The sequence below is a fragment of the Vulpes vulpes genome, chromosome 12 (genome assembly GCF_048418805.1).
Source record: "Vulpes vulpes isolate BD-2025 chromosome 12, VulVul3, whole genome shotgun sequence".
Classification (NCBI taxonomy): domain Eukaryota; kingdom Metazoa; phylum Chordata; class Mammalia; order Carnivora; family Canidae; genus Vulpes; species Vulpes vulpes.
This window is the reverse complement of record NC_132791.1, coordinates 116,544,223-116,566,218: the sequence shown is the minus strand read 5'-3', so window position 1 is coordinate 116,566,218 and position 21,996 is coordinate 116,544,223. Positions and strand designations below refer to the sequence as shown.

The window sequence follows — 21,996 nt, the reverse complement described above, 5'->3', positions numbered from 1 at the left end:
CTTACTTGATCCTGGATCCCGGGACCACACCCTGAGCCGAAGGCAGACAGACACTCAACCACTGAGCCACCCTGACATCCCTGAGATTTACTCTTTTAAATGTCATGATGTTAAGTTTATGACAAAACCTGACATGCTCTTTGACTCTTGGAAAAGATAAGTCTTTAGATACTGCTTTGTGTGTCAAGATTATCCTTGATAAAAAAAAAAAAATTATCCTTGATACCACCTGAGTTGGACTTGACATTCAAAAGAAATGCTCAAGATCAGTTGTCTGGGGGCACCTGCATGGCTCAGTTGGTTAAGCATCTGCTCATCTGAGCACCTGCTCAGGTCATGATCCTGCAGTCCTGAGATCAAGCCATGCATCTGGCTCCCTGCTTAGTGGGGAGCCTGCTTCTCCCTCTCCCTCTGCTGCTCCCCCTGCTTGTGTGCTCATTTGTTCTCTCTTTCTGTCAAATAAAATCTTTTTTAAAAAATCAGTTGTCTGTATAAGACGGAAGCATTATTCTTAACCTACCAGATTAAAACCATTTCCCAGGTGACCCAAGCTTGAAGAGTGGGAATGGCATCCCCAGCCGTTGTGTGTATTTGGAAGAAATGGCAGTAGACCTGGAAGATCAAGACTGGCTTGATATGAACAACGTTGAGCAGGTACCACTCTGATGTTCTTTTGTGTGTCCTCAGCATAAACTAGCCATGCTCTTGAACTCTGCTTATGTTTCCCCAACCATGACTTTGCTTACTTCCATCTCTTAACGTTGTCTGTGGTATTCCTCTTTGGGGATCTTCTTATTTTCCATGGCCACATATCTGAATTCCTGGTGTGAACTCTCTATGCCTCTCAGATAGCAATTATCACCTTCTGTAACATGTAGTGGCTTTTTTATGTACCTGTTTTATCTCCCCTATCAGATCCTTCAGTTCTCGGGGGTGAGGTGTGTGTCTTTCTTTATATCTTTACCAAAATCAAAATAGTACGCTTTACCTTATAAATGTCTAATTAACTGTAAAGGAATAAAAGTTTGGTAGGGCAGACACTTGACAACTTGTAGTTTAACTTTATATGTTTAAATTATCTTTATAGAAGTCTGAGTGCCAGCAGTCACACAGAGGAATAGATTTCATGTATAAATTCAGTCACTGATTCTCCACACCATTCAACAAATACTGTTTTAATGCTTACTCTATTCTAGGGTTATACTAGACATTTGAGCTCTATTTAGGATAACTGTACAGGTGACCCTTGAACAACAAGGGGGTTAGGGGTGGTCAAAAATCCATGTTATAACCTGTTACTCTCCAAAAACAACAAATAGCCTACTGGTTGACCTGAAGCCTTATGGATACCAAACAATAAAGTCAGCTAGGGAAAAGAAAATATTATAAGCAAGAGAAGATACATTTACAGTGTTGTTCTGTATTTATTGAAAAAAATCCATGTCAAACCCATATTGTTCAAGGATCAATGGCATATACAGTTATATACCTAATATTTTCTAAAATTGTAAGGTGGGGTCCTTTACGGCCCCTTCACTCTTCATACAAATTTTTTTTTTTTTAATTTTTATTTATGATAGTCACACAGAGAGAGGGAGAAGCAGGCTCCATGCACCGGGAGCCTGACGTGGGATTCGATCCCGGGTCTCCAGGATCGCGCCCTGGGCCAAAGGCAGGCACCAAACCGCTGCGCCACCCAGGGATCCCCCCCTTCACTCTTCATCCTGTGATTCTCACAGTAACCTGTGTCAGAATGACCTTTTACATCTTGATATTCTAAGAGTAACTTTGCAGTGATTTAGTGTTTTGCTTGTTTTTCTTAAAGGCTGTCTTCGCTCGCTTATTACTTCAGGATCCAGGCAACCACTTGATTAACATGACTTCTTCTACAACGTTGAATCTCTCTGCTGATCGAGATGCAGGGGAGAGGCACATTTTTTGTTACCTTTATTCCTGCTTCCAAAGAGCTAAGGAAGAGGTAAAGGAATAATCCCCATTGAGAACTGTGTGGTACTCTTGGGTTTGACTTTAACACGTAAGCCAGAGTTGGATCAGTGTCTTTTATATCAATTCATATACATCATAATATATCAGGAACTAGATATAAGAGGCAGTGTTAGTTGTCAAAAATTTTAGTCTGTCCTTTCTGTAGCTTGGGGTCTACTCCATTCCTCAGCTAACCAGTGCCTCCTGTTCTCATACAAACCTTAAAAAGTCATACTCTTAATTAACAAAGGTCTGGGGAGAAGAAGAAAAAAAAAAGAAAGGTATGATAAGTTCATTTCCACTGAGGTGTAAATAATGAGTGAGCTAAGCTTGGTCACTTCCAGGATTAGAATTCTAGCAGTTAGGTAATTACTTAAACCAAAGAATGAACTCTATTGAATTTTCAAAAATCCACAGGACAGCAGTATTGTTTTGGGGTACATTGTCTTTTTTATTCTATTTGCTGAGTCCACCCTTGTTCAGATCATACAGCTAGATTCTCCCCTCTCTTCTTCACTCTACTTCCAGATTACCAAAGTTCCAGAGAACCTGCTCCCCTTTGCGGTGCAGTGCAGGAACCTCACTGTGTCCAATACTCGAACAGTACTCCTCACCCCAGAGATCTATGTTGACCAAAACATCCATGAGCAACTGGTAGATTTAATGTTGGAAGCCATCCAAGGAGCCCGTGAGTACATAAGCAAGATCTCTAGATTTCTACATTTTGATTTCCAAATTTAAAATTACTTTTATTGTATTAGAAAACCTCAGAGCCACTACAGTTCCAGAAGTATAAATTAAGGAAGAGAGCTCATATCTTGACCATACTGCATCAAATAGCAGTACAATACTGAAGTGTGAGAAGAGTAGAGAGCCTGTGTGTAAAAGCATCTAAAAATCACTACAGACTTTGTTTCCTCCCATTTGTCATCTGTTAGATTTTGAAGATGTAACCGAGTTTCTGGAAGAGGTTATTGAAGCCTTGATAATGGATGAGGAAGTTCGCACATTTCCCGAAGTCATGATTCCAGTGTTTGATATTTTATTGGGCCGAATAAAAGACCTAGAACTATGTCAGATCCTGTTTTATGCGTATCTGGATATTCTTCTCTATTTCACTAGGCAGAAGGATATGGCAAAGGTAGGTCTAAAAGGTGGTATGTATTCATTTGAGCTGGAGATTTAATACTTTATGCATCTGTATCTTGAGGGTGCTCTAATGTTACCTCTCAAATAAGAGAAAGATACATCGGTTGTCCTATAGACTTAACTCTTTGAGACCTTTTCACCCCACCACCCTTAACTCATCATACAGACTTATAAATAGGACTTGTTTTCTTCTGTAGGTTTTTGTAGAGTACATTCAGCCCAAGGACCCTAGCAATGGGCAGATGTACCAGAAGACCTTGCTGGGAGTAATCCTAAATATCTCCTGCTTATTAAAGACTCCGGGTGTAGTAGAAAATCATGGCTACTTTCTGAATCCATCTCGTTCCAGTCCCCAGGAGATCAAAGTGCAGGAAGCCAACATCCATCAGGTGGAACTGTTTACCTCTGTATCTCAGCCCCCTAATCTTAGATGAAGTCGTGTTTCCTCGGGGAGCAGATGCAGATAAGGCCGCTTGAGCCTCTTTGGGGAAGCAGATTGATCTGCTTGGCTTTTTTCTACCATAATCACGTAAAGAAATTGTCCTCTTTTTTAGTGTGGGCTCAGGGAAGAGGATAAGCTGGTATGTGGTTTAAGAGTAAGCTGCTGCTCCTCCATGCCCTGCTGTGACACAGCCACTTCCTCTCAGCCCCCACTGTTGTCACCAAGCTTTTTCTTATAACCTGGGCTCCTAAAATCTTCCAACTGAACTCCAGCTTATAAACAATTGTTTTCCTTTTTCTTCCTTCCACCTATATTCTCTCCATTTGGGCTTCTTAGTGTGAATTCTAGCGGAGGTCTGGCCAACATGAGGAGGTAAATGGCTGAATTAGGGATGGTTTAAGTCTCCCATCCCAAATTACTGCAGTGGCCAGATCTGGCCTGCCACCTGTTTTGGTAAATAGTTGTGTTGAACACAGCCATGCCCATTGACACACATTGTTATGGTTTGATTTCACTCCACAGTGGTAGAACTGAATAGTTGCCACAGTCACCGTATAGCTTGCAAAGCCGAAAATATTTATCATCTGGCCCTTTGCAGACAAAGTTTACTGATCTCTACTCTAAAGCAATCCAAATGCTATCTGCATTTTGGCAGCTCATCAGGGAAGCTCTCCTAAGTGCCCAGAAATTTTCTTAAAATCGGAACTGGGGTATAAAGCACAGGGAGAGTGAGGGAAAAGATTAAGATATTTGTGGAAATTGCCAGTGGCTAAGGTTTGGGAGTAACAATATGAGGATTGTGAAACTGGAATGTTCTGTGGTTGTGTTTTCTGGTTAAACAGTTCATGGCTCAGTTCCATGAAAAGATCTACCAGATGCTGAAGAACTTACTCCAGCTCTCTCCAGAAACCAAACACTGTATCTTGTCCTGGCTTGGAAACTGTTTGCATGCAAATGCAGGCCGCACCAAGATTTGGGCCAATCAGATGCCAGAAATCTTCTTCCAAATGTATGCCTCGGATGCCTTCTTTTTGAATCTGGGTGCTGCTCTCCTGAAGTTATGCCAGCCATTTTGCAAACCCAGATCCTCTCGGCTCCTCACCTTTAATCCCACTTACTGTGCCCTGAAGGAATTGAATGATGAAGAACGAAAAATTAAAAATGTGCACATGAGAGGTAGGGTGGAACTGGGCTTCTCAAGATGGTGTGTGTGTATGTGCGTGTGCATGCGTGTAACATCTAAGGCATTCACTTTTATCCTTTTTCGCAAAAGTGTGTCTTTTTCAAGGTAAGGCAAAAAGAAAAACTAGTATAAATTTTTTAAAAGACTTTTTATTTATTTGACAGAGCACAAGAAGGGGGAGCAGCAGGGAGAGGGAGAAGAAGCAGATCCCTGAGCAACCCAGGCATTCCACTAGTATAAATTTTAAAGATAGATGTTTAAAAAACTGGTACCTTTTCAATGTTGTGTTTTAGTGAAACATTCTTTCTGAATTTAGCAGCCCTGGGTATTGATTGATTCATTCTTCCTAAAAATAAATAAAGCACAATCCCTGCTTTGTTTTGTTTTTTTAACTCAAAGCCTCCAATGAAAGCAAATATATTAACACATAATCATAATATGGTATAGGGCTAAACTGTGGGAGTACAGAGGAGGAAGTGAATAATAAATTCTACAGAAGTTGGGGGTCTCTGTGGCTACATCTTGAGAGATGAGTTGGATTTAAAGTATAAAGTCACAAAGCTGTGAAAGGCTTGATTGGAGAATAATGAGAAGTTCAGAGTGTCTAGAGCCAGGTGGGGAAGGGGTTTGGGAATTGGCAGGAAATGAGTCCAGGGAGGAAGAATGTTGAGGTCTGTTTGGAGAAAATTCAATGCAGAAAAGTGAAAAGGAAAAAATAAGTCACTCAAAATGAATCACTCTTTTAAAAAAAAAAAAAAAAAAAAAACAACCTCTTAATTTTGGTGCATTTCCTTTCAGTTTTATGAATCTTCTAATCATAAAAGCAATACATGGTCAAAAGGAAATAGATCTGGAAAAGCACAAATAGGTACCGATGATCTGCTGTCCAGGCATTCCACTAGTATAGTTGGCGCTATACTAGTGCCACTTGGCAAAATCCACAGTGTCTTCTACACTTATTTTAAAAAAGAAATTACTAAAAAAAAAAAAAAAAAAAAAAAAAAACCTCACTGGTAGCCGTATGAAAGAGAGCTGAGCTAAAGTAAGGGGACATTGGAGACGCAGGACAGAAGTCTGTAGCAAGTCATTTACTGTTCCTTTTACATTCTTTGAGGTTTGGACAAAGAAACTTGTTTGATCCCAGCGGTGCAGGAGCCAAAGTTTCCCCAGAACTACAATCTTGTGACAGAGAACCTTGTCCTGACAGAGTATACTTTGTACTTGGGATTTCACAGGTAACTGCTCTGTTGTCATTAAAGAACTGCTTCATGGTGTTAATAACCAAAAGGTTGAAAGTGAGTCTCCCTTGATTCTGAGGTCTCCCATTAGGATCTCACAGGAGAAGGGTTTGGGTTTTGTCTTTTTTTTTTTTTTTTTTTTTAAGATTTTATTTATTTATTCATGAGACCTGCAGAGTGAGGAGCAGGCTCCCTATAGGGAGCATGATGACAGACTCAATCCCAGGACCCTGGGATCACTGGGATCACTCACCTGAGCCAAAGGCAGACACACCCAACCACTGAGCCACCCAGGCATCCCAGAAAAAGGGTTTTGTATGCACTTACCCATGTTTATATGAATTGGCTTTGTCCAGAGAACTTGAATTTACTTTTCATTTTTGACCTGCTACCCTTCTGAAAATTAAAGACACATTAGTATTTTTCTCTAAACTCACGGATTTTTTTTACAAAGATTTACTTATTTTAGATAGAGTGTGAGCACAATGAGGAGGGGCAAGAGGGAGAGAGAGAATCCTCAAGCCAACTCCCTGCTGAGCACAGAGTCTGACTCAGGCCTCGATCCCACAACCCTAAAAGCATACCTGAGCTGAAATCAGGAGTCAAATGCTTAACCAACTGAGACACCCAGGTGCCCCTAAATTTGCAAATTTTTAAACCAACTATCTATCATGATTTGTGAAAGTGGAATTGTTTTAACTTTTCACTTTCTCCTCTTGAATTTTCATCTTACTACTCCTGATAAAAAAGACCAAGCTCTACTCTGTGGTATAGAGACAATATTGACAAAAATGAAGTGCTTGGGGCTTGAGTACACACAGCACATGCACACCTCTCTTAAATCAAAAATAAATTTTAAAAAAAAGAAAAATGTTTATAAGGGATTCCGATAAGATCAGTAGAACACAAAAGATCTGTGTACCAAAGATCAAAACGATTCTAGAAATATGGAGAATTAAGAACTAGAGTGTAGGACTTCCAAAAATGGTTCTGGTTGAGGCTGGCCACATGTGCTTTTCTGTGATTTTTCTCTCCTTTGGTTTAGCTGATTAGGATTTAGTTGCAAGTATACATAAGAAAGTTGTTACAGTTCTTAGGAAGAGGTACTGAGTACAGCAGTTTTTAATGTCTTCTCAGGATACTTACACTGACACAGAGCATTTAAAAAAAATTTTTTTTAATTTAAAACATTTTTAAAATTTTCCAGAAATTCTCAGCAAACTTCTGGAAAAATAAAATTATATCTTTATTAGTTTTTCTATCCCAGTCATTGACTTTTTTTTTTTGTAAGATTCTATTTATTTATTTGAGAGAAAGAGCATAAGCAGGCAGAGGAGCAGAGGGAAAAACAGACTCACCACTGAGCAGGGAGCCGAACCCAGGGTTCAGTCCCAGGACCCTGGGATAATGACCTGAGCCAAAGGCAGATGCTTAACCGAGCCACGCAGGAGTTCCCCAGTCATTGACATTTTAAATGAGACAATAGATAATGCAGCATATGTTTAACTTATTCAACCACTTGCATTCAGATACAGAAATGAATGTCATCTAGTCTCCCCATATTGGCTGGCTAACCCTAGACATTACCTACAGGGCCAAAGAAGATGACTTTGGGCTATACCTATAGAGATAACTATCCATAACATTGAATTACGGGGCTTCCTTTCATTAGAGAACATTTGGCTGACCCTTTGTGAAGAATAATGTAATTTTATATTGAACAACAGAGGACTGGAAGCTGTTTCTTAGGTTGCATTTCAGGTGGCTACCAGTTTATATGTGGTTGTTACTAACCTAGAATCTTTTTTCACCAGTTTTATTTCTCAGCTAACCGTAGAAGAACTGTCCATATAACTGCATCCAAGTACAATCATTGCAACTGTGCTGTGTCAAATGATCCTGCTGGGGTCTTTTTGTACTTTGTCTAATAGTTATTTTACATGGTAACAGCCAAGTCTACACCCTGCTCAACCAAGCTACTGTTCCTTGGATGGTGCGTTTCAGCTAAAGGCTGCTATTTGTAATTAGCATCATTTACGTCAAATGCATGATAATATTTTCCCGCTGCTATGACCCCTGCCCCTGTCTGGTCGATAATTTTTGTGAGTGCCTTCTGTATCATCACAATTGCGGCTCCCTATATCCTAAAAGAGAATACTAGAATAAATAAACGAGGATTTGTTTTTCTAGAACAATGTGTACTCTTCTGTCCTGTATGAACCTCCTGACCCAGTCTCTTCTACTTTCTTGGGGGCAGGTTGCATGATCAGATGGTAAAAATCAACCAAAATCTGCATCGGCTGCAGGTTGCCTGGCGGGATGCTCAGCAAAGTTCTAGCCCTGCTGCTGACAACCTTCGTGAGCAATTTGAACGGCTGATGACCATCTATCTTTCTACCAAGACTGCCATGACAGAGCCACAAATGCTACAGAACTGTCTAAACTTGCAGGTGTCCATGGCTGTTCTGCTTGTTCAACTGGCCATAGGCAATGAAGGCTCACAGCCAATAGAACTAACTTTTCCTTTGCCAGATGGCTACAGCTCTTTGGCTTATGTGCCAGGTAAGCAGGCTCTTCCTTGGGAACCAACCACCTATTTATAGCTGTCTAAGTTTAACTGGGTCACTTTGGAAGTAAATCCTCAGAATACCCTCCCTTAGTTATCATTCAACTGTTTTTGAAGAAACAACTCAAATTTGTAGATAATATCTACCGGTCAAAGAATGGGGGAACTATCAGCTTTTTCCTCAGCCTTGTGTCCCCACTTCTGTGTATATCATAAACTAGTCTTCAAGGGATTAAGTGCAGCCAGGGTTTTCAGAGCTGTTAGTTTTAGCATTGTTTTCATTGTTTAACTTCTAAATTTATCTGTTCGACTGTGCCTGTGTTGTTTCTTAGGAGGAAAAAATTATCATCTCCTATTGGTTAAGGAGATTGTGTATGTACATATGTTGGTGAGGAGTTGGCAGATATTGTCCGTCAAAATCAGGTTTTATGTTCTTGATCATTGTATTGGCCATCTTTTGCTAAGTAACAGATCATCCCAAAACATAGCACCTTAAAACAAATTTTGTCTCACATAGTTTCTGTGGATCAGGAATCCAGGAGTGGTTTGGCTGTATGGTTGTGCCTCTGGATCTTTCATGAAGTTGCAGCCAAGCTGTCAGGGCCACAGGAATCTGAGGACTCAACCAAAACTGGAGGATCTGCTTATCAGCCGGGTCATGTGGTTGTTGGATCTCAATTGCTTACTGGCCTCTTTTCCAGATCATACAGATCTCTCCTTAGTACTGTTCATGATATGGCAGCTGGCTTCCTTCAGGCCAAGTGACCAAAGGGAAGCTCTAGGCTTTTATAACCTAACAAGGAAATGATATGCCATTGCTTCTATGTGCCTCTACCCTGGAAGAATGTAGGGAGGGACACATGAGGGCATAAGTACCAGGAAGCAAAGACAATTGGAGGTCCATCTTTGAGACTGATGATCAGAATCATCTAATGTATTCATCTTTGTTGAAGATTCTTTGTCCATTTGAAGGGTTATTTAATGCAGTTACCCTTGAGTGTGGAAAAGAGTATATATCGGTGTACTTTCTTAAGTTGCACCGATATGTGAACAGTATTTTCTGTCTCTGCTATTCTCATATTGACATGGATAGAAATAAAAATTGACTTACCGGGCAGCCCCGGTGGCACAGCGGTTTGGCGCCGCCTGCAGCCTTGAGTGTGATCCTGGAGACCTGGGATCAAGTCCCACATCAGGCTCCCTGCATAGAGCCTGCTTCTCCCTCTGCCTGTGTCTCTGCCCCTCTCTCTCTGTGCCTATGAATAAATAAATAAAATCTTTAAAAAAATTTTTTTGACTTACCTTAGAAGGAGACTCAAAAAAAAAGGAGATTCTACATTTATGAACTTGTCACCATTCCCAGTACCTACAAGACGTTTGTGATTTTTTTTTTTTTTAACCTTTGTTAGGTAGAGTGAAGGGAAAATTTTCAATATTGCTTAGTACAAAAAGTCAGATGTTTCACTTAATCGCAGTGCATGTTTGTTTGGTTTTTTGAGGGGGGGTTTTTGTTTATTTTGGGGGGGTTTGTTTTGTTTGGGTTTTTTTCAGAATTTTTTGCAGATAACTTGGGTGATTTCCTCATTTTTCTACGCCGCTTTGCCGATGACATCTTGGAGACGTCAGCAGACTCCCTGGAACATGTCCTTCACTTTATCACGATTTTCACTGGAAGCATAGAAAGGTGAGGTGTTGAAAGCTTGGCTCTAACACCATTTAGAGGTACAAAGCATTCAGAAGACTTCTAAACCAAGCAACACACAAGCCTGAATCATAAGGGCTTGCCTTCAGAAGTTGTGTTAACATTCATGAATCTCCTGACCGTCCCTAAGGATAGCCAGAAATCCCCCTCTTGAGAGGCATAATAAGCCAAGGACTTTCCCCACAGAGAATCTGGATCTGCATGTAGAATACTTGGTAAGAATTCCGCTGTTAGTGACTGGTTAAAATAGTTACCTTAATGCCAGAAACCTTACCTAGGGCAGCCAAGTTCTAATGTTCTAGCAGATGCATGGTAACAAAGTTTACCCTTAACATTCTGAGTTGCATGAGCAGTAAGCACAGGTAAATGCTTTCTAATCTCATTCATAGTTTCTTCTTCTCTACTTCTACTTATTTTCTCAAAGAAAGATACCCGCTGTCCTATAGAGTTGTTTCTCTGGTATTTTTGGTGTCTAGGCCAAAGGAAACCATGTGTGCAAGGGTGAAGATTTGCTGGATGAAGAGAATGGTGCACAGTCCCCTAAGCCATGTCAGTAAGAAGTAGGTAGAAGCCAATCCTTCACTGAGCTGAGTACACCTAATGAGAAATCATAAGTCCATGAGTATTTATTAGGTACATGTGGTGTACATCGTAAATAACGTAGTATAACTGCATCCTGACCCTTGCTCTCAGAAAGCTTAGAGAGGCAAGTTTAACTTCAATGAAACAGGGATAAAAACAGTAATGGATTATTATAGAAAAATAAACAGAATGGCTAGCATTACATAGCAACTTGAGTATTCATCCTTATACTTGGTAGGTTGTGATCTCAAAAGTTGAATGATGTACCTGCATTATCCCCCAGAAATTAACAGACTTCAAACTACAAAATCCTGTTTTTTCCTCCCAACGGTAGCATAGAGTGTTTTGGCTCCTCATGTGGAGAAAACAGTCATGAGTTTGAGAGTTAAGTTTTCTACCTGCTTAGCTTGCTTTCTGCCCTTTTTGTAGGATGAAGAATCCCCACCTACGGGCCAAACTGGCAGAGGTGCTGGAAGCAGTGATGCCCCACCTGGATCAGACCCCAAATCCCTTGGTATCCAGTGTGTTCCACCGGAAACGTGTGTTCTGCAACTTTCCTCATGCACCCCACCTTGCAGAAGCTCTAATCAAGGTTTTTGTGGACATTGAGTTTACAGGTAAAGCAATCCAGAACTGAGAAGCAGATACTAGTGGAGTTTCCTAGCTTGATCAGTACTTAATGTGAGAAAAATAGCAACAGCCGTTATTTATTGAATATCTGCTATGTATCTGCATTGATGCTAAGTGCTTTTCTTACATTGTTTCAATAATTGTCACCATCTGGCAAGTTTTACTCTATTATCCCTGTTGTACATATAAGGACATGAATGCTTGAAAAGATAATTTGTCTGTGTCACACAACTAAGTGATATAATTGGGTTGATTCTCACCTCAAAAAAAAGAAAAAAACGGGGCGCGCCTCGGTGGGCTCAGTTGGTTGAGTGTCTGATTCTTGGTTTCAGTTCAATTCGTGATCTCAGGGTCATGGGACCAAGCCCTATGTTGGGCTCTGCACTCAATGGAGAGTCTGCTTGAGATTCTTCCTCTCCCTTTCCCTCTTAATGAATGAATAAATCTTTTAAAAAAGAAAGAAAAATAAGGGGTCCCTGGGTGGCTTGGTGTAAGCATCTGACTTTGGCTCAGGTCATGATCTCAGGGTCCTGGGTTGGAGGCCTGTGTTGGGCTCCATGCTCAGCAGAGAGTCTGCTTCTCCCTCTCCTTCTGCCCCTCCTCCTACCTGTGCACTCACGTGCACAGGTGCACACGCAATCTCTCTCAAAATCTTTAATAAGTGGGGAGGGGGCACCAGGGTGGCTCAGTTGATTAAGCGTCTGCCTTCAGCTCAGGTCATGATTCTGGGGTCCTGGGATCGAGCCCCACATCAGGCTCCCTCAGCAGGGAGTCTCCTTGCCCCTCTCCCTCCCCTACCCTGTTTGTGTGCTCTCGCTCATGCGCTTGCTCTCTCTCTCAAATAAATAATAAATAAAATCCTTTTAAAAATAGTAAAGAAAAAAATAATAATAAAGAAAAACAAAACACATGCTCTTCCCAATTTGCTTGATTTAATTATGCTCAAGAAAAGCAAACGGTTTGATTACACCTAGGTCTTTTTTTTTTTAGTGGGGGGAGGGGCAGAGGAAGAGGTAGAGGCAAATCTTTTTTTTTATTAAATTTATTTTTTATTGGTGTTCAATTTGCCAACATATAGAATATCACCCAGTGCTCATCCCATCAAGTGCCCACCTCACTGCCCTTCACCCAGTCACCCCCACCCCCTGCCCAACTCCCCTTCCACCACCCCTAGTTCGTTTCTCAGAGTTAGGAGTCTTTCATGTTCTGTCTTAAGCAGGCTCTACACCCAACGTGGAGCACAATGCGGAGCTCAGTCTCACTACTTTGAGATCATAACCTAAGCCGAAATCAAGAGTCGGACGCTTAACAGACTTAGTCACGCTACCCCTGCCTCCCAGGTCTTGATTTTTATCTGCCTCAAATTGCAGAATAGTGGGACAGTTCTTGTTTCTTTTCCTTTTTTTTTTTTTAAGTAAACTCTACCCCCAATGCAGGGCTCAAACTCACCACCCTGAGATCAAGAGTAAACTGTACCCCATCTCAACCAGTAAACAATATGTTAGGCAGTTACTTAAGACCTCTTTTAAAAGAAGTGTCCTAAATAAAAGCTGTCCTCCCATCTGGTGATAAATACAACTAATACTTAAGGAGACATTTAACATTGTACTGAGTGCCTTTCATATCTGGATTTTGGTTTTGTCACTTGCTCACCTTAGTGAGCTTAACTCGCCTTAGTGTCTTCATCTATAAAATGGATTGAAGTGATGACTAGTACGATAGTGCGTGTAAATCTTTATAATACATATATAGTCACACAGTAAATCACTACAGTTATCTTATTATATGACCATATCAACCCTTTAGTTGGAATGATAGAGAATGTATTATAATTCCTATTTTATTTCTAAGGAAGTGGAAGTTTAAAAATGTTAAGAGGCTTAAATTAAGTGGAGCCAAAAGAAAAACCTAGATCTTCTGACTCTGAATCCCATGCTCTTCTTATATGACCCAAACTACGAAGCTCTAGTGGTTCCTTTGATAAGTCACAACAGTCCAAGCCTCAGGTTTTTAGCCTCTGACCTGATTTCTCATAGTAATTAAGAACCAATTCATTTCACAGTTGGGATGTTATCTATGAAGAATGTGGGGGGTACTTAGTAACCCATTCAGCACATGGCTGCTGCCACAATGGCCTGTTCAGAGGCCTCATTCAAAGTCCGATGAGTACTCTACATTTGGATATGGAAGCATTGGTTTCCCTGGCTCTTATTGAACAACTTGGTCCTTGTCTTTTTCTGCATGAGGTATCTTTCATGTCTGTTTCCCTCTTGTTCTGTCAGCACAGAAATAAGTAAACACTTGCCTGTAACTCTGGGCCTTTCTAAATTCCCAGGGCAGATTCTACCAGTAGTCTTGGCACATGCAGAAAAAAAGAAAATGGCTCCACATAGACATAAGCTCTTACTCTTTCTCTGGTAGCACCACCTTTGCTGGGTTTTTGCTCTTACCCTATTTCAGGAGACCCCCATCAATTTGAACAGAAGTTTAATTACCGGCGTCCCATGTATCCCATCCTAAGGTACATGTGGGGAACAGATACCTATCGAGAGAGCATTAAGGTGAGAGAGTTTTTGGTGTAGCCACGCTGAGTTGTCTGAATTTTACTTCAGATAAGCCCCAGTGAGTTGTGGTTCAGTACTTAAAATGGTTTTGTCTTGGGCTGGGACTTACAGGATTTGGCTGACTATGCCTCTAAGAATTTAGAAGCCATGAATCCCCCACTTTTCCTCCGTTTTCTTAACCTGCTAATGAACGACGCCATCTTCCTCCTGGACGAAGCCATACAGGTAAGAATAAGTAAAATATTTTTAGAACAGATTTAACTCACCCTATATCATCAGGTAATAATAAGTACATACTTTTTACCTTCAAATTATAATGGAGCAATCCATATGCCCATAGTACCACTTTGGACCCCCAAAATTTGTGGGTAGTAGTATACTACATCTCTTATGGAGATTGAATAGGTATTGTTCCATTAGAGACCAAGATCAATGGTCATTGAAGCCTCCTAAGCTAGGATGAAATTTTGGCAGAGTGGAAAAGAAAGGGTGAAGAAGTTAAACTAAGGTCCATTGGCAGGATTAATCAGGCCAGCAACACAGAAAGAAATCAGAGGACCTTGGGTTTGGTCAGTGACTCAACCATTTCCATCCCAACCCATCAGTAACAGTGACTCACTAAGGCAATGATTCTTATCTCCTTCCTGAAAGATTCTGATTTTTGCACCACTACTTGAAAAACAGAATCTCTAGTTTGGGTTATTTTTTCATATAAACATTCCCCAATACTCTTCATCTATCCACAGCCTCCCAAATCTTTATAGTTGAAACATGAGATTCCCAAAGTATATACTTGGGTGCCTCTCAGCAGCTTCAGTACATCATATCCTTAATCATCCCTTAGGAGCTGCTTCTTGCTCCTATTAAAAACTTCCCTTATCTCTGACAAGTGAAAGATAGATAAGGCAGTGTCCCAAAGGGAAATGAGGCAAGGAAGTCATGAAGGTGGCCTATTGGATAGCCACAAGCTCTTCATATTGATTAGCAGTGCCCAGTAACTTGTATTTAATTTGTGAGAAGAGTTCTTGCTTTTTTTCATAATCCCATACTTCAAGATTTTAGATAGGTTTTCTTAGAAAACAAGAACACGTCCTGTAATAAACAGACCCCTCTAAGCAAGAGCTCTGTGATACAAAGAATGACACCAGATGGCATTGTCATAGGACTGCAAGAATGATGAGAAGTAGACAGTTTTTAATATTTATGCTTCTCCTTCCAGACATCTTGCATATTTGATAGAGCTTTGTTTTTTTATAGGCAGTTTTGGGTTTGGTTTTTTGTTTTTTATGGGGTTGGTGTTTTGTTTTGGGTTTGTTGTTTTGGGGGGGATTTTTTGTTTTGTTTTTTGTTGGGTTTTTGTGGGGTTTTGTGGGTTTTTGTTTTTTTTGTTGGTTTTTTTGAGGGAAAGATTTGTCCCTTTTTTTTTTTCACTTCAGTCTGTTATTTTTGCCTAGGTTTCACACATGATACTATTTATCCTCCTTTCTAGATCACAGACTATAATAGTCATGTGGAACCTACCCATAACTCCACCCAGGCTAAAACAAATCTATATGGATTTTCAGCCCTATGCTGAGAAATAAAGGCTCATGTTTCTTACATAGTCCCTGGTTTTCCTGGCTTACTAAACTAGATTTTAAATAGAACCGCTTACATATCTTCTCTTCAACTGCACTTTCTTATCTGATAAATTTCGCTTCTGGTTTCTGTAGTATTTGAGCAAGATAAAGATTCAACAGATTGAGAAAGACCGAGGTGAATGGGATAGTCTGACTCCAGAAGCCCGCCGAGAGAAGGAGGCTGGCCTACAGATGTTTGGACAGCTGGCACGTTTCCATAACATCATGTCCAATGAAACAATTGGTACCCTTGCCTTTCTGACATCAGGTAAGGACACAAAGCACTATGTCCCCAAAAAATCTAGTGGTCAAGATCTCCTTCATTTGTGGGATCAATCCAGCTGAAACTAAGAATTCAGGCTCTGGCAATAGTATCTCAGACACAATCTGACAGGGAAATGAATCCCCAGAAAAACGTCAAGAAGGATGATGCCCAGGGTCCCTAGGTACCTCGGTTGGTTAAGCATCCAACTCTTTATCACAGCTTGGGTCTTGATTTCAGGGTCATGAGTTCAAGCTCCACTTTGGGCTCCATATTGGGCATGGAACCTGCTTAAAAAAAAAAGAAGCAGCAGCCCATTGTTGACAGGGGCATGTTCTCCCTCACACAGCTACCAGGAAGCTTACGTTGCTATAATTTTTCTTGAGAATAAATTAGCCATATAATATATCTGGGGGAGTATGTGTGTATGTTAACCTAAGAAATATTCTTAAACTCTGGTTAAATGTGGTAAATCAAACAAAAATATTTATCTCCGCTCCCTCTAGAGCTAGTGTCCAAAAAAAAAAAAGCTAGTGTCCAATTCAGTAGCACTTGCCACATGTGGCTCTCAAGCATTTTAAATGTGACCGGTCTGAATTGAGACATGCTAAAATGCTAAAAGTATAAAATACATGCCTCAAGGACAGCCCCGGTGGCGCAGCAGTTTGGCGCCGCCTGCAGCCCAGGGCGTGATCCTGGGGACCCTGGATCGAGTCCCGCGTCGGGCTCTCTGTATGATGCCTGCTTCTCCCTCTGCCTGTGTCTCCGCCTCTCTCTCTGTGTGTGTCTCTATGAATAAATAAATAAAATCTTTAAAGAAAAAAATTTTTAAAAAATACACACCTCAAGACTTAGTATTTTTTTAATGTAAAATATTTCATTAATAATTTATATTGATAACATATGAAATGATTACCGAGGATCACCAGACATTTGAAGAAATCCTCTAAAGTGAAACACAGGTATCTGATGAAAACTTTATTTTTTTTTAAGATTTTATTTATTTATTCGTGAGAGACACAGGGGGGTAGGGAGAGGCAGAGACACAGGCAGAGGGATAAGCAGGCTCCATGCAAGAAGCCTGATGTAGGACTCGATCCCGGACCCCTGGAATCATGCCCTGAGCCAGAGGCAGATGCTCAACTGCTGAGCCACCTAGGCATCCCCTGATGAAAACTTTAAAAAAAAAAATCTTTATAATCTCAGAGGAACAAGAGAAGGCATAGCATCCATAGGACAAGAACAAGAGGCAATAAGAAGTATTACTTAAAAAAAAAAAACAAGAAAGAGGTCTTGGATATTGAAAATATATAACTTAAGTAATTTCTATCTGCCAGTAAAAGAGTTAGAAGATCAAATTAAGGAGCTCTTGCATGAAAGTAGAACAGAAAGAAAAGAAATGGAAATTAGAATGAAAAGGGTAAAATAAAGGATCAATCCAGAAAGTCTCGAAAGAGAAAAATGGAGAAGAGGAAATTATCAAATAATATTTAAAATCCCCAAAGACTAAAAGCTTCTTAAAAGGGCCACAGTGGGCTGACCACATGGACTTTTTAAATTCTCACCCTAAGGTGACATTGTGACATTTCAGGAAATCAAGGTAAGAGAAGATCCTAAAGGGTCCCAGAGAAAAGTCAGGTCATGTACAATATAAAATGTATAAAGTATAAAATGTCTTTGATTTTCACAATAGTGGCATTGGAAACCAGAGCATGCGTCTCATGGAAAATAGTTTTTCAGCCCAGAAAACTATAGCCAGCCAAATGTGAGGACATTTTCAGGGGTGAAGGTATCAGATTTACTTCCAGTTTACCATTTCTTGAGAAGCTACAAAAAGATATTCTCCATCAAAGTGAAAGGGTAAATCCACAGGAGGAAAGTGGAATCCCGTAAGAGAGAGACAAAGAAAGTGTCCAGGATGGTGGTAAAAGGAGCTAGTGTGACCACCATGCAGCAGGCTTATAGAGCAAGGAGTCCAGATTGGAGTGACAGATGGGAGCTTCCAGAAGGAGCATTTCCAAAAAATACAGAACTGCTAGAAATTATCCTATCGAGAGTTTTACATTTCTGGTGGAGAGTTTAGAAAGATTTAGTGATTGGTACTCTGAAAATAAACAAATTTTTTAAAAGTTAGATTAAAATATATATATTACCGGGGTGTTTGGGTGGTTCAGTCAGTTGAGTGTCCATCCAGCTTTTGGTTTCAGCTCAGATCATGATCTCAGAGTCCTGGGATGGAGCCCCACTTTGGGCTCCATGCTCAGTGGGGAGTCTGCTTGAAGAGTTTCTGACTCTGCTCCTCCACCTCCACTCGCACGCACCCCCCAAATAGGTAAATCTTTTTTTTAAAAAAAGTATATAACTATATATGTAATCATTAGAACACTGTGGTTGTGCTGTGAATGGTACTTATATAATCTTCATGACATAAACTAAATTATTTAACCAAAGATGTGACTCGTATTTGGGAGAGAAGGACAGGAAGTAAAAGCTAAACTCCTCAGTAGTGAAGCCAGTAGAGTGGCTCAAACTAAAAGATCAAGAACCAGTAGTATGAAGTAAGCCTCCTGATCATACTTTTTGGCTTATTAAAACCCAGCATGTGTGTGTGTGTTGTTGTTGTTTTTAAGATTTTATTTATTTATTCATGAGACAGAGAGAGAGAGAGAGGCAGAGACAGGCAGAGGGAGAAGCAGGTTCCATGCAGGGAGCCCGACGTGGGACTTGATCTGGGGTCTCCAGGATCACGCCCTGGGCTGAAGGCGGCGCTAAACCACTGAGCCACCCAGGCTGCCCAAACCTGGTGTGTGTTAATGTATTTTTTTAATTTTTGTAGTTTGAGTCCTGTGCCCTAGCAATTCCTTACAAATTCATTATAAGGAAATAATAAATCTAGAAAGTATGTACACAATGAAGTTAATAAGTGAAATGCTGGGGCACCTGCCTGACTCAGCCACTGGAGCATGCAACTCAGTCTCAGGATTGTGAGTTCAAGCCTCCTTGCAGGCTGTGGAGATTACTTAAAATCTTTTTTTTAAATAGATAGATAGGTATGAAATGTTTATAATAGAATGTCCAGCAGTAAAAATAACATCCAGCAATAAAGATAAATAACTTCAGGAGCGCCTGGGTGGCTCAGTGGGTTAAGTATCTGCCTTTGCTCAGGTCATGATGCCTGGGTCCTGGGGTCAAGCTCTACATCGGGCTCCCTGCTCAATGAGGAGTCTGCTTCTCCCTTTACTCCTCCCCCTGCTCATGCTTTCTTTCTCTCTCTTACTCTCTCAAAGAAATGAAATCTTTAATAAATAAATAACTTCAGATGCAGTCACAACATTGGAAAGTTATGTGGCCATTAAAAAGGGTGCAAATCACTGCTGTCCTTTAGAACTTTCTCTGATGGAAATGCTCTATAAATCTGGACTCATAATGTAGATACTAGCCACGTGTGGCTGTTGAACACTTGAGATGTGAGGTCACTGTGACTGAGGAACTGAATTTTTAAATTAATTTAAATAGATATGTGGGGCCAGCCAGTGGCTACCATGTTGGACAACACAAGGACATATATTTACCAAAATAGTGAGATATTTATGGTACAGTTAATGAAAAAGTTACAGAATATGTATACATGATCATCATTTTGTTGTAAAAATGTATATGTTTGTAAATATGGACAAAAGCCAGAAGGATGTGGGATGCCTGGGTGGCTCAGTGGTTGAGCATTTATCTGCCTTTGGCTCAGGTCATGATCCCAGAGTCTGTGTTGAGTATGACGTTGGGCTCCCAGGAGGGAGCCTGCTTCTCCCTCTGCCTGTGTCTCTCATGAATAAATAAATCTTTAAAAAAAAAAAAAAAAAAGCTATAAGGATGTATTTGCAAAATGCTAACTGTTTATTTCTGGGTGGTAGTTCTATATTTTGTTTTTGCTCACCAACGTTTTCTAACATTCCTGCAATGAAAATGTATTACATAATTTTTAAATATTCCCCAGAGGTGTCCAAGTGAAACTCTAAGACATAATAAGTAAAACATGGCTATACTTCCTTTTTTTCTAGAGATCAAATCACTCTTTGTGCATCCTTTCCTGGCTGAGCGCATCATCTCCATGTTGAACTACTTCCTGCAGCACCTGGTTGGCCCCAAGATGGGGGCCCTAAAAGTCAAGGACTTCAGTGAATTTGACTTCAAGCCCCAGCAGCTCGTATCAGATATCTGCACAATCTACTTAAACCTTGGGTACCTGAGATTTAATTGGGCAGGCTAGAGGGCATGCTGATTTCTAATTTCGGGTTTTGATAATGGAATGACTGGTAATTATGTAGAAATAGGGAGAAATGGTTTATTTCTGGTTGGTTGAAGGAATTTTAAAATATGTAGTTTTAATAATAGTAAAATATGTAGTTTTCATAATGAAATTTTGTATGACCTACGGGAGGCTGTTTAGAATTTTCAACACTCTGCCTTTGTGTGAAGATAAACTTTACTACTAGTAACCAGTGTTTGGAGAAGCAGTATTCTTTTAAGGTGACAGGATACTTGATAGACTTCCTTCCTAAAAATTAGAAGAAACCTCTCTATATGAAAAGAACATTGATGGCATGTAAGTGATAGGGAATCTTGTTCCTCAACCCAGCTGTTGTCTCCCTCACTGACCTACCCTCTGATGTTCAGTGTCTTTCTGATGCTGACCTTCCAGGGACGAGGAGAACTTCTGTGCCACGGTGCCCAAGGACGGACGTTCCTATTCCCCAACTCTCTTTGCACAGACAGTCCGAGTCCTGAAGAAAATAAATAAGCCCGGGAATATGATTGTGGCTTTCAGCAACTTGGCAGAGAGAATCAAGGTGAGGAGGAGGAGGAATCTGTTTATTAACATATTCAATAGAAATCACTGTGTTAACTAACTGTTCTGCTGGTTCTCCTATTTCAAGGGGTAAAAGGGTATTTATGGCCTTGAGAAGATATAAACAGGATTCTTCCTGGTCCATGAATAACTAGACCTACATTAAAAAATATATATATATTCTTATTTAACTCTAGTTAGTTAACATACAGTGCTAGCTTCAGGTATGCATTGTAGTAATTCAGGAATTCCATACATCACCATGTCATATCACGTCATCACTACCATATCCTTATTCTCTTCTCGACATGAGGGAAGAACAGAAAATTGATTTAAGAAGCTTCTACTAGGGATCCCTGGGTGGCGCAGCGGTTTGGCGCCCGCCTTTGGCCCAGGGCGCGATCCGGGAGACCCTGGATCGAATCCCACATCAGGCTCCCGGTGCATGGAGCCTGCTTCTCCCTCTGCCTGTGTCTCTGCCTCTCTCTCTCTCTCTCTCTGTAACTATCATAAAATAAATAAATAAATAAAAATTTTAAGAAAAAAAAAAAAAAAAAAGAAGCTTCTACTAGGGCAAGCCCAGGTGGCTCAGCAGTTTAGCACCTGCCTTTGGCCCAGGGTGTGATCCTGGGGACCTGGGATCGAGTCCCGCATCGGGCTCCCTGCATGGAGCCTGCTTCTCCCTCTGCCTGTGCCTCTGCCTCTCTCTCTCTCTCTCTCTCTCTCTGTGTGTGTGTGTGTGTGTCTCATGAATAAACAAATAAAATCTTAAAAAAAAATAAGCTTCTACTAGAAGAGAAGAGTGTATAGACTTTGTGGACAGTTTCTAGGAAAACCTCCATTTGTTATATCTATAGTTAGTAGTTGGCTTATATGGGAATAGGCCTACATTTTATAGATGAAAATACTCTTATATTCAGCCAGTCCTTTTGGTTGAAGTTTGGCAGAGCTCCATTAGTTACGAAGAAGGAAAAATCATGGCACAGCCTAATAGAAAACCTTGCTTATTTAAAGAAAAGAAAAAAGAAAACCTTCCTTATTGACATCCATGTTTCCTTCATTGGACCACTTATTTATAGAGTTGGGCTCCATATTGCTTAGAGCTTAGCCAGAGGGGTCCCCAAGGAACTAGAGTCATGAAAAGAACAAAATGTTGAAGCTACTTTTAAACTCCTCCTATACCTGTTTGTACTTAAAACCAGAAGCTCCTTTTCATACACTGACTGCATG

At 40.5% G+C, this 21,996-nt stretch overlaps 1 protein-coding gene across 3 annotated transcripts in view; it reads left to right on the top strand.

Annotated features, from left to right (window-relative positions):
* Nucleotides 1-21,996, top strand: part of UBE4A (ubiquitination factor E4A) — a 38,269-nt gene that overhangs the window by 11,290 nt on the left and 4,983 nt on the right. For all 3 annotated transcript variants that reach the window (XM_025999134.2, XM_025999135.2, XM_072729644.1), the window contains 15 exons: nt 542-654; nt 1,826-1,978; nt 2,515-2,674; nt 2,925-3,127; nt 3,333-3,524; nt 4,420-4,753; nt 5,875-5,995; nt 8,256-8,560; nt 10,116-10,248; nt 11,278-11,465; nt 13,939-14,039; nt 14,154-14,267; nt 15,755-15,929; nt 19,979-20,159; nt 20,620-20,767. In XM_025999134.2, the coding sequence (XP_025854919.1) occupies nt 542-654; nt 1,826-1,978; nt 2,515-2,674; nt 2,925-3,127; nt 3,333-3,524; nt 4,420-4,753; nt 5,875-5,995; nt 8,256-8,560; nt 10,116-10,248; nt 11,278-11,465; nt 13,939-14,039; nt 14,154-14,267; nt 15,755-15,929; nt 19,979-20,159; nt 20,620-20,767 (2,621 nt within the window). The remainder of the gene's footprint in view (nt 1-541; nt 655-1,825; nt 1,979-2,514; nt 2,675-2,924; nt 3,128-3,332; nt 3,525-4,419; nt 4,754-5,874; nt 5,996-8,255; nt 8,561-10,115; nt 10,249-11,277; nt 11,466-13,938; nt 14,040-14,153; nt 14,268-15,754; nt 15,930-19,978; nt 20,160-20,619; nt 20,768-21,996) is intronic.